Source organism: Brassica napus, chromosome C2 (assembly GCF_020379485.1).
Source record: "Brassica napus cultivar Da-Ae chromosome C2, Da-Ae, whole genome shotgun sequence".
Classification (NCBI taxonomy): Eukaryota; Viridiplantae; Streptophyta; class Magnoliopsida; order Brassicales; family Brassicaceae; genus Brassica; species Brassica napus.
The window spans coordinates 43,015,469-43,027,664 of record NC_063445.1 but is presented as its reverse complement, the minus strand read 5'-3'; the positions used below and the strand labels follow the sequence as shown (position 1 = coordinate 43,027,664).

Below are 12,196 nucleotides of genomic sequence, written 5' to 3'. Positions count from 1 at the left end.
CGTAGATAGCAGCTTCTGGGTTAATCCTTTCCAAACCTCTTGGCAACATATACAAAGGACATGCCAACTACATAATTGCATCTAAACAATAAATTCAGCTCGTAAGAACATCTTCCCAAGTCTTTTCAAAGGCTCCACACTCAATTACATATACATTTTCTAAATTTTAAAGTTAAATACATAATTAGACTATATTACACATATTCTTATTATTTTAGTAAAATACAATTATTTCAGTACTGAATCCTAAAAGTTTCTAACAATTGACAAATAAAATGAATATAAACAGATTGAGTGGTTGGCGAAACAAGATGGATTGAGTGAGAGTATATTACAAAAATTTATAAATATTTCTAACTCCTACATCTAAAGTCACCCTATACTGAAACTTGTAACCATTCCGGTTTTCTCAGCTGGGAAGAAGCAACATTTCTATGAAAAAACTCGGTTGATGTAACCCAGAGAGAGAGAGAGCTTAAGCCCAGAAACCCAAATGCAAACTCAGAGGTCTTGGCATCAATCGCTGCAGAAGAGAATCAAATTCATCATTCAAAATCTAAGAATTACAGAGGAGGGAGAGACGAAATCAACTCAGTACAGAGATAGTAAAACGAAACTGAGGATTGATGATACGAGGTCGAAGGATCAGAATTCGTGAACCGTCGGTCTTCTTCTTTAGACTTCACACAGGCGAAGAAGGAGAGGAGAGATGAGAGAGGGGAGGAGACTTTGACGCGTGTCCCATAAGCGACGTCTCTTGCTTCCTTTGATTAAGCGACGTTTCTTCTATTAAAATGTAATTTTCTTTTTTTTTTTAATCATAATTAATTTAAGCAACCCTCGTAAGCAACTCCGATAATGATGCTCTAACCATTCCGGTTTTTTCAGCTGTACCAAATCGGTAACCGGTTAAACCGTCTAAAAAGATAAGACGGGCTATTCCACTTCATCATCCATCTTCAACTGCAAAATCAAAAGATGAGGCTTCACTCATCTTCTGCCTCTGCTCGCTGCTGCAACTTATTTTGTTCCTCCCACAAGGTTCTCTGTCTCTTTCGTCTATTGTCCGTATATTTGATATAAGTTGTTTTATAAACACGACGCTGACATTTATATTCATATGCACTACTGTTTGAAAGGCCAACGCAAGAGAAAGCGAATGGAAGTTTCAAGTTCCTGTAAAGCACAAAGATTTGGAGTTTCTGATCAAGAGGTTTGCTCCTCCACTCACGGCGGTTCTTCTTGCGGTTTCACCCATCTGTAATCCTCCAGGTAACACTAATAAAGAAGTTTAGAGCAGTCCTCTGCTTCTGAAACTGAACAAGATTGGGAGAAAATTCTAGAATGTTTTGTTGCTGTATTGGTGATTTCTTGTTTTGTGATATGTAGAATCTCTAGGCCAAACTTTGGATATACAAAGAGGAGCAACAGTGTTTAATAGAGCTTGTATTGGGTGTCATGATACAGGCGGAAACATTATTCAACCAGTGAGCTTTTAACACTTTTAATGAAAAAATCAGTTATGAATCATTCTTTGTTCTCTTCTTCTTGTTAATAAGCTCATATCCTTTCTTCCCAGGGAGCAACGCTTTTCCCAAGTGACCTCCAAAGGTAAGAACAACCAATGCTCTATGCTCCCAAGAGATGTCTTGTGTGCATCTATCAGATTCTGACAGGGAATAACTGGATAGACAGTTATTTGTCTCTTATGGTTTGCTATGGTTTTTACCTCTTTCACAGAAATGGAGTTGATACTGAGGAAGAGATATACCGTGTTACCTACTTTGGAAAGGGAAGAATGCCGGTGAGATCTTCTTTCCATTTAGCTAAATGATCTGAAGAGATCTATGACTGATGGTTTACTTACAGGGATTTGGGGAGAAATGCACGCCGAGGGGACAGTGTACCTTTGGACCGCGGTTGCAGGACGAAGAGATCAAGCTTCTGTCTGAGTTTGTAAAACTCCAGGCTGACCAAGGTTGGCCAAACGTATCTACCGATTAGCTAGTAGCAACAAAGATTAGTACAGTTTAATACAGTAAGAACATGCATCATTACATTGATGTTTATGTGTACCTTTCATGTCTAAAATTCAATGTATGGTTGCAAATAATATAACAAATAATATGAGAATTGGGACGCTTCATTGCAAACAAATGCTTATGCTCCAAGATATTCCATGAAGTACAACAAAACGAAAACATATATGTTCATAACTTTTTGCCTATTCTTGGCATTACAAAAATTATATTCCGAATATCTTGCCTCTGGAGAAAAATGTAGTGGAAAAGAATAGTGATTGTACCGTTGAATCCTCTGGTATGTTGTGCAGTGAAACTGTGAGAGCAAGCATAAGTTCACTCCTTTCATGGAGACTCACTCCGCTTTCGTTTCTTTGCATCGGATTCACCTAACTGCAACAAAAAAAAGCCATTCTCTGGTTCCTTAGTGTTTTGATGGAGTGGGGATCTGTTGTTGCTTGAACTTGGAATAAACTGATGTTCTTCAATCTCAGCCGCTGAGTCCAACACGGCTTCTATTTTGGATGAATGTTTAAGTTGTTTTCTTCTCTAAGAACTTGCTGGACATTCAAGTTAATAGGCTAAAAGTTCTCAGCCGTTTTACACCTCGAGGGTTTGGACACACTGGGAGATCGTGGAATAAATCGCAGCACACATTATACCGTTTCTCTGTTCTTGCACAGTTGGCTGCTTTCAACAAGCTTCCACAAACGTGGTTACATCATAGAGTGTAAAGGGCCAAGAGATCAATGCATTATTGACTTGCGGCACACACACACAAGTATTACTTGTCTTTAAAACTAATCTTGGAACATACAAATCAATTTGCAAAATTCAGACATAACATAACTTGCAAAACACACACACACATAAGTATTATTGACTTTAAAATTGAAGTACAAAAACATGTTTCTTTGAAGGATGTTATTTTTAGGACAGGTGATAAACATTGATATTTGATCTTTTCAGGAGGAGAATCTGTCACGGTCATGAGGCGAAGAGTAATCGATGTTTGGTCCATGAGGGATGATCCCAAACGGGTTTAGCGTAGGGTGGCTTCCGTAGTAATGTTGCTTGATGTGATCCATTTTCACAGTGCTGCTCATTCTATTGATTTGGTATACATCTTTTATGTAGTTGAAGATATTGAGATACTCTCTTAAGAGTCTCTTGTTGCATTTGAAGTGAACCGCGTAAACCTGCAACACAACAAAAGGATAACGTCAAGAATCTGAATGGATTTATGTAATTAAGAAAACAACTAAGAAGATTCAAAAATACCTCATCAAATCTTATAAGGGTGACGAATAATCGAACATCTGCTTCGGTGAAAGTGTTCCCACAGATGTATCGTTGTTTTCCGAGTACTGCCTCACATCTATCTACTGCTTCAAACACTTGGTTCACTGCCTGCAGAAAGAAAAAAAAAAACCAACATCTATTAGTTATATTCTGTTTTTTTCTTTCTACTTAAAATAAACATTAAAGGATCTTATACCTCATCGTAGGGTTCTTGTTTCCTAGCAAACCCACATCTATAAACACCGTTGTTTATCCCGTTGAAAACCCATTCATTAGTCTCATCAATTGCTTCTCTAAGATGACAAGGATAAAGATCGAGTGACGGGTTTTTGGCAACACCATTGAACTCAGTGTTGAACATCCTGATTATCTCTGAACTCTCATTGTTAACCACAGTCTTAAGCTTCTTATCCCACAGAATCTGAAACAATAATAAAAAAAACAAAAAAACAGAGACTTTTAACATTTTCAAGAAACATAACAAGAGAGAATTCAACAAGAGAGAATTCAACAAACTTACGGGAACAGTGTACTTTCCCACATAGTTGGGGCTAGCAATCTCATAGAGTGCTCTAACAGTCTTAGCACCATTAAGATAATCAGGCTCAGCTCCAGGGAGCTCAGAGTTCGAATCAGGGAAAACCCATCCTCTATGGTCATCAGTTTCATTAGTTCTTCCCCAAATTGTGTGGCACGACTAAACCAAAATTAAAAAAAAAAAAAATGCTTTTTAGGGAAAGTATATTCAATAAAGCGAAACAAAAAGGGTGATTAGTACTGACCGAGAAGGTGATAGCTTCGTCAAGACCTTTGAGCATCAAGAAAGAGAGACATCTACAAGCCCATGGACAAGCGTAGGAAATGTAAAGATGGTATCTTCCGGATTCAGGTGGGAACTGAGAAGCAGGATCTTGTGACACAAAGCTGCGGAATGTGGACGCTGTTCTCACAAAAGCTCCTGATTCTGATGTCTCATCTACCCCAGACCTGGCCATATCTGTGCTTTACACAATTAAAAGATGATTCCTTTTTTAAGTTTTCAAGAAAAGTCACATGATTAAATATCAAATCGAACCTATAACACAATTAAAAGATTGATTATTTGCTAACAAGATCGGAGAGGTTGGAGAAAACCTGATAGAGAGTGAAAGTCGCTCTTTTTGAACGATGACTTTTTGTGGCGATAAGGCTAGAAAAGGATGTGTTGACTCAGCTGCTGCTTTTGTAGCGAAAGAGAAGGAAGGAGAAAATGACTTTTGCCTTTCGTTAGTCATTGCTTTTGTCACCCTCCCCCCCAAACGAGTGTTGACTCAGCTGCTTTTGTCACGCGTACCGTGTTAACTCAGTTCTAGAAAAAGCGTGCCGACTTTTCAGAACGGTTTATACGTCATGGATGACCGGGTCTTTTGTAACAGTTTGAACTAGGTCCGGGCATTTCGGGTATCCCGTATCAGTTCGGTTCGAGTATTTTAGCTAACGGATAGTTTAGATAAAGGTTAGAGGATCCATTTACTATCTAATCTACTTTTGGTTCGAGTTCGGTTCAGATAGTAAATTAGAAACGGGATTCCGGTTCTCATTTGGTTTTCAGATTACTTTAGATATTTTGGATAAAACTATCTGGATACTTTCAGATACTTTTATGTAGTTTGGATACTTTAAAATAATTTAGTTTTCTTCAAATATTTTCGGATATGTTAAATAGATTTTTAAATTATAAATAAATAAATATATATATATATCTATATAATATATAATATATAATTATTATTTTTATACATTTGGATACACGTTCGGTTCAAGTTTGGTTCGGTTAGTTCTGATATAGAAATATAGGAACCATTCGAGTATTCGAGAGTTTCGGTTCAGTTCTTTGGTTCCGTTTTTTTTTCCTAGGTCTAGTTTGAACCATAAAAATGATTATCCAAAAAAAAATGAAAATGAGAAAGATCTGAAAAGAAAAGCAAAACCTGAAAAGAAAGTTACCAAGGTACATTTTCAAGACTCTATATTGGTTGGTCAGATGAGAATCATCAAGAAAAGGACTGATGAATTAATGAGTAGTTCCACAATGTCATATAAACCATTCATGACATACTGTTTCAGTGCACCGTTGCTCGACAAAGTATAGGTGATCTCTAGTGTTCTTTTCCTTGTTAAAGGTTTTGGAGATTCTCTTTTTGAGAATATCATTCAAACTGGTTACTTCTTGTTTTGAAGCAAAGAGAGAGAAAAAAAACTTGAAATGAGCACCTAGGAAGGTGCAAAATTTTATATTTAACTGAATAATCTTTGACCTTAAGCATATATAAGATCATGCACACATATATATAGCGAGAAACTTAAATTTTAAGTGAAATCTGACCGCAACTTAGAATTGTCTTCCATTTAGGTCATTTTTGCAATGACAAATTTACGAAGAAAGACTTCTAGAGAAGTCTTCTATGATAAGCAAGTTATTTTTGCAATTGACCAAAGTATTTCAGATATTTAAATTTTACAAAGAAGACGTAGCTTCTGTTCCTATCTATTCTGGATCCTCGAGGCGCAATCAGTATAGTAAATATTGGAGGCTATCTGAAGAACTAGATTCATTTGGTAACTACTTACCACCTGACTATATCCCCTCGCCAACTCCCAGCTCTCCGGAAACTTCCCTTTTCTTCCCATCACATGAAGTCATCAAACTGTCGTCAACAAGTCTTTATATGTTAGTTTTCCAATTAACCATGTTTACTTTTTGAGAGAAGTCTTCTCCCAAATAGAGAAGACTTCATTGAAAAGTCATATCTACAAAACTTCGGTCAACAAAACTTGTATGCTTCTTCTCTATTTTTTTTTTGTATTATAGAAGTCTTCTCTAAGAGCATCTCCAACCCCTAGCTATTTTCACCTCTATATGCTATAATAGAGGTAAAAGTGCTCCATCCCATCTATATTTCCACCTCTAAAATAGAGATTGCTATTTTTTCCTCTATAAAATAAAGGAAAAAATAGCATTCCTCTATTATAGAGTCATACTTTTTTATTTTCAAAATAGTCCTTTAACTTTCAAATTTTGATAGTTGTAACCAAAATAATTATATTTATAGAGAGATACAGCTTTTGTAGGAGTATAATAACATTTTTTATTTACATAATAGTCTTTTAACAAAACTTTAGTTTAAAAAATTCATAAGTTTATGAAAATATTTTAAAAGTTAAAAATAAATATGGTTAGTTATCAACTTTTATAAACAAAATGTATCTTTTGTAAAATTAAAATAGAATCTTTTGAGAATATTCTTTTATAGAGGTAAAAATAGAGAAATACATTGGAGAGAAACTCATCTCTATTTTAGAGATGCTCTATTTTAGAAGTAAAAATAGGGGAATACATTGGAGATGGTCAAAGAAAATGTATAAGACTTCTCTAGTAGTAGGCCTATCTAAAAGTCTTCTACGAAAAACACACAAAATAATCAATTGCAAAACTAACCTACTATTAACCAGAAGACTTCTCGCGAAGTCTTCTCCATCAAAAAGTCTTCTTTGTGTACAGATCTGAATAAAAGAAAATCATACCTACAACCCGTGAGATGCCTTGCATAATTAGCTTCTCCAAGTACACAAAACTTCACACGGAAGATACCCACTTGTTATTAACTAAGAATCAAGAACATGAGTGACTCTAATAAGCTCAAAAATTTATAACCAAGATTTTGGGGTTTTGGGATGAAATTAGTGAAAACATAAAAGAGAAATGGTCTGTGTGGATAAGAAATGAGGAAAAGAAGACTATATATCAATTTTAGGTGCATTTAGAGCTTGATATTGGTTGTTAATGATGGTTGGATATTGATGACAATTACAATATTGTAAATACTTGATGAAAATGAGAATATCAAGACGAGGATGATTGAGTAAAAAAACTCATTTTTTGAAAAAATAATAATAGCATTTTCATGAATAACTTGAACTTTTTGGATGAATACAAAAAAATGAAAGTTGCAAAAAAAGAGAGGTCATATTTGCATTTGACTTAAAGTTTTGAGTCATTTTTGAAAAAAAACGCCATTTTATTTATAGTTATGTATTGATTTTCCGAAAAACATGGTGTTTTTTTGTAATAAACATGCGATTAATGATGACATATATGGTCTCGTTATTTCGTTGTTAATCACCTATTACGACGAAATAATAATGAAACATAATCATTGTTATTAGGACAATTAAATTCGTAGTAACTTCGCCGTAACACATTTCGTCGTAAAAAAAGATGTACCGTTACTTCTAAGTTATTCGTCGTATTTATGTCATAACTTTTCGTCGTTATGTAGTCGTAAATTTATGTCGTTTACAAAATATTAAAAAGCCTCGAATATTATGACCAATTAACAACGATAGTAGATGTTAATTGGTCGTAAGTCTAACGATTAACATCGACTGTCTATGTTAATTGGTTGTAAATGTTACGACTTATAAATGTCGAATCTCGAATCAGGAAAAAAGTATTTGAAAATTTTAATTTTCTTATATTTTTTAAGTTTTTAAAAAATTTGAAAATTTAAAATAAAAATCTAATATATAAATATTTAAATATCCAAAAGATTACAAACCAAAAATGTAAATAAACTATAGCATACAGTTCAAATCATCATCATATAGATCTGAACTACGGTGATCGGTGCGTCGATCCATTCCGCCTACTCCTCTAGGGTAGGGACGCGGTGAACAAACTGACGAACAGAATCCCATGCCCACATAATCTCTGGGTTCCCTGATGCGATGACATCGAACATCCTTTCCATGGCCCTCAACTGAGCCCTCATGTCATCTTGTTCTTCCCAGAGCAATGCAATGACGTTGTTGGCCGCCGTCAAATCCACACACAGCTGAGAATCTTCTTGCCTTGCAGCAGCGTAGGCTGAAGTCGCCCTCGGGACATTGTTAACCAAACCGATGCCTATCATATGTACCCTTTTCTTGGTAACAACCTTCAATTGAATTTTAAAAAACTAATTAGTAAAATAGTAAATAAGATTAAAAAAGTATGCATATATGAAAATATTATTATTATCTCTTCAAAGATCTTGTCCTTCTCTTGTGTGGTCAACTGGACCGGTGGGCCATCCGGAGTCTATTGCGTTAACTGGGTCTGACGCTCTTCGATCTGAGCCTTCACATCGTTGTAGATCTTTCCCGATCTAGGATCTAGAAAATTGCCAGCTTGGGTACGGTGTGTCTCCTTGACAAGTTGGGAAAGAGACGGTACTTATACTTTCCGAACGGCCTAAAAACGTTAAATATATTATAATACTATATAAGTAGATATTAATTAATTAATTGAAATTAAATGAGTTATAAAATTTTATAACTTACAATTTGTAGTGCCCTCCCGGCATGTGGGGTCTATTCAGAAGTGTGAACCATCGGTAAGTTGCTCTTGGGATCTTGCATCATCCGAGCCGCCGAGCACGAAGCAGATACTCTAACCGAGCGAGGAGTACACAATAGTGTTACAGCCCATCCCAAACGGTGTCGGAAATGTTGATGAGTTTTGCATCATCTCCTCTGTTCAGCCACATCTGCTTCCAGTCGGTGACAGTGCTTTTGAGGCGTAGCTTTTCGTTACCGTTGAATGCTTTATTCACCCGCTCGTTCACGCCAATAGACCAATGCCATTTTTGCTGCAAAGAAACAAAAAAATATTAAAAATACAAATAATCTATATGAATTTAAAAGACATTAGATAAAATTATAAGAATTACAGAAAAACACTTGAACCAAGTGGTGTGGATATACTCGGGTGTATGAGACCAATTTGGATGAGCTTAGGCAAAGTACCCTTCACATAAATTATTATCAGTTTTGATATTCATTTTTCTTGCTGTCAATGACAACTTAGAAATACCTTTCCTACAACCTTTATAGATTGGCTGATTCGTAGCGTCTAGCATCTTATAAAACATTTTTCATCCAAGTTAGATCTTTTACATTATCTACTTCTGCAGCAACTGATAAGGTTGTTTCACAAAATGCATCTGAAACCATATCATGTATCCTATCATGATGCATTATCTACCATCTGATCCTCCTGATGGTAACTAGTTTCAGTATGCAAACGACTCGGTTCTTCACTATTACCAACATCTTCAAACTGACTACTACTACTAGCTTCATTCCTACAATGATCACCCTCTCCATGTAGTGTGTGGGTAAATCCTCTATTTACTAAATGTTTCCAAACCGTTTCACTACGAGCAAATTTGCTATTCTTGCATTTACAACAAGGATAAAACATCTTACTGGTTTCCTTCGTGATGGGTGTATTTCTGGCGTGGTGCATGAATATCTCCACCCGTTCAGAAATTCATTTCTCACCATTCCATCAGAATATTTATGTGCATAAATCTAACTTCATAGCTTGTATATATTGCCACCAGATGCTCTTTTTTCAGACCATTTTTTCATTTTTTTTTCTTTGTGGTTCTTTAGAACGAGAATAGATGCATATTTATAGGATAGTTTTGAGTTTTGTTAGGTAAGTGTGTAACAACGAATTTACAACGAAAAGTATTCTACAATGTTTTAACAACTTTTTACCGAGCAAAAGTTTTTTTCTAACACACACAACAAACACATTTTCACCTACCATCTTATTTTTGCTAGTAATTTCGTCGTTAGATAGATGCAAAATTTCGGTTGTAATAATATTGTAATTCGGTTGTAATAATGTTGTGATTTAAAACTACATTACGACTAGTTGTCGTCCTTAAATAGTCGTAAAGTTACGTCTAGTGTATGACGAAACTATTTCATTGGCAAATTATGTCAACATTACGACAATATACATTTTTCATCGTACTAATATTGTAATGTTACGACGTCAAATTTTGGTCGTAACACATCGTCGTTAAGTGCTTGTTTTCTTGTAATAGTGTATGTATAGGAGCTGATCCAGCTGCTGATGCGGGCTGTGTGATTTGGTAGAACCAAAGCTCTCATCCAAATTAAATTTGAGGCAAAACCTACAACAGGTTAATTCGAGATAAACCAATGGTCTCGATGCTTTTGGATGTGTGGACTCATGAATATGGTGTACCCTTGAAGCTGAGGGATCAAGTTGTTATGTTTTGAGGTTAAATATTTGTGAGATCAATGATATGATGAAAATGTGGCTTGGAAGACTAGCTTAATAATGTCATACTTCCTCCGTTTCAATATATATGATGTTTTAGGTGATTTTTGTTGCTTCACAATAGATGTTATTTTTACATATCTAGATAACTTTAACTTTGTAGCCAATCGTATTTTTATTATTTTTGTTTATAGTTAGATAAATTAATTTTAAATTATATTTTTAATAGTTTAAAAAAAGTAAATTTCTTAATATGTGTGCAAAGAGTCAAAACTTCGTATTATGAAACGGAGGGAGTATAACAGATCTCTCGACTCGTAAGCATTTGTAAGGTTGAGTGTTTTGATCGAAATTTCTAGTATATATTGTTACGTTTGATCGTTGTATCTCGATTGCGTTTGATCTACTTTCTAAGTAAAGAAAGAAACACGTGCGATTTATTTGCCCAGTTCACGGATCAGTCCGCTACATCTGGGGGGAGGCTCGTGCTCCCAATCTGATAGTGGACGGCCCAAGATGATTAAAGGACCGAGAGAGTGAAGACAAAAGCCCAAACAACATTCTCCACCTTGGCTTTACTCTCTCTCTCTCTTCTCATTCGGACAGAACATCTGAAACCCTAGCCTCCTGTCGAAAGCTCTCAACTCATCTCACTCCATCTTCACCGCTTCGCTTCACTGTCTCTTCCAGCTGCGATTCCTTCGATTAAACTCCACCTCGAAGCTAAATCAACCTTCATGCAGCTCTTCCTTCTTGTCTCATCCTCTGTACGGTCTCTGATTCTGACGGAGACCACCGATCGAGACGACAACTGCTTTCTGATCAACCTCTGACCCAAAAGACTGAAACTTTCTGAGACGGCAACCAATCCTCAGATCTGAGCGAACAAAACTCCACTCAACTCTTCAGGTAACTTCACCTTCTGACTTGCTTCTTATTTGCTACCTGATCTGAGACCTTATCTTCCAAAAGATTAAAACTTTATTGTTGATTCCGCTTGAATCTGAAACTGACCCTCTATCTTTCTTATTCACTGCGAGGTACCCCCCAAGATACCTCTACCTGCTGCTAGACGACTCCTCTGCCATCTTCCACAGCCGTAGGCAACATAGCCTACTCTAAAACCTTGACGCTTACACGACTCTTCTCCAGAGTCTTTCCAGGTTCGCACTTCGTTAGGATATCGGCTAGATTTAGGCTAGTATGAACCTTGACAACTGTCTCCTGCTGCTATCACCTCTCTGATAAAGTTGAACTTAGTACGGATGTGTTTAGTTCTCTCGTGATAGCCTCCAGTTTTAGCTAAGAATATTACAGACTGTGAATCGCAATTTATCTTGACTGCTTGTTGCTCGTAGTCTAACTCTTCACAAAACCACTTAAGCCACAGGGCCCCTTTAGATGATTCTGTTAGAGCCATGTACTCTGATTCAGTGGTCGATAAAGCCACTACTGGTTGGAGCCCCGATCTCCAACTAACAGTGTTGCCTCCCACCTGATAGATATACCCAGTAACTGATCTGCTTCTGTCTAGATCAGTTGCGTCATCAGCATCGCAGAATCCTTCCACTCTGAAGATTGAACCCTTAGTGAAAGTTAAGCTGTAGTTATAGGTTCCCTTGATATACCGTAGGATCCATTTCACCGCTTCCCAATGGATCCGTTATGGGTTTCCCATAAACCGACTCACCAAACCTACAACATGAGCTATGTCTGGCTGTGATCCCACCATGGCATACATGAGACTCCCAAC

The 12,196-nt window shown here is 36.3% G+C and overlaps 2 protein-coding genes and 1 long non-coding RNA gene across 4 annotated transcripts; 1 reads left to right on the top strand and 2 right to left on the bottom strand.

Moving 5' to 3' along the window:
- Window positions 1–295: 295 nt before the first annotated feature.
- Window positions 296–765, bottom strand: LOC125581811. The gene is made up of 2 exons (XR_007319538.1): window positions 618–765; window positions 296–523 (listed from the first exon to the last, which is right to left on the bottom strand). It is a non-coding gene; the product is annotated as an uncharacterized LOC125581811 (long non-coding RNA).
- LOC106381695 (cytochrome c6, chloroplastic) lies at window positions 520–2,157 on the top strand. The gene is made up of 7 exons (XM_048747848.1): window positions 520–796; window positions 889–1,041; window positions 1,140–1,272; window positions 1,390–1,487; window positions 1,580–1,611; window positions 1,741–1,804; window positions 1,870–2,157. The coding sequence occupies exons 2-7, from the start codon at window positions 979–981 to the stop codon at window positions 2,002–2,004; spliced, it is 525 nt and encodes a 174-aa protein (XP_048603805.1). The 5' UTR covers window positions 520–796; window positions 889–978; the 3' UTR covers window positions 2,005–2,157.
- Window positions 2,158–2,775: 618 nt separating this feature from the next.
- LOC125575304 (glutathionyl-hydroquinone reductase YqjG-like) lies at window positions 2,776–4,695 on the bottom strand. 2 transcript variants are annotated; one of them, XM_048747846.1, is made up of 6 exons: window positions 4,458–4,695; window positions 4,106–4,320; window positions 3,844–4,020; window positions 3,520–3,744; window positions 3,303–3,431; window positions 2,776–3,220 (listed from the first exon to the last, which is right to left on the bottom strand). In XM_048747846.1, the coding sequence occupies exons 2-6, from the start codon at window positions 4,316–4,318 to the stop codon at window positions 2,987–2,989; spliced, it is 978 nt and encodes a 325-aa protein (XP_048603803.1). In that variant the 5' UTR covers window positions 4,319–4,320; window positions 4,458–4,695; the 3' UTR covers window positions 2,776–2,986. The 2 variants fall into 2 exon arrangements, with proteins under 2 accessions (XP_048603803.1, XP_048603804.1); XM_048747847.1 differs by lacking the exon at window positions 4,458–4,695 and having other exon boundaries at window positions 4,106–4,445.
- Window positions 4,696–12,196: the final 7,501 nt, after the last annotated feature.

Bases quoted from the DNA above. Each gene is read 5' to 3' on its own strand.
- LOC106381695 (XM_048747848.1), top strand. From the start codon at position 979: ATGAGGCTTCACTCATCTTCTGCCTCTGCTCGCTGCTGCAACTTATTT. The intron at 1,488-1,579 runs GTGAGCTTTTAA...CTTTCTTCCCAG, and splicing joins GCGGAAACATTATTCAACCA to GGAGCAACGCTTTTCCCAAG. The intron at 1,612-1,740 runs GTAAGAACAACC...CCTCTTTCACAG, and splicing joins TTCCCAAGTGACCTCCAAAG to AAATGGAGTTGATACTGAGG.
- LOC125575304 (XM_048747846.1), bottom strand. From the start codon at position 4,318: ATGGCCAGGTCTGGGGTAGATGAGACATCAGAATCAGGAGCTTTTGTG. The intron at 4,021-4,105 runs GTCAGTACTAAT...ATTTTGGTTTAG, and splicing joins ACGAAGCTATCACCTTCTCG to TCGTGCCACACAATTTGGGG. The intron at 3,432-3,519 runs GTATAAGATCCT...TTCTTTCTGCAG, and splicing joins AACAAGAACCCTACGATGAG to GCAGTGAACCAAGTGTTTGA.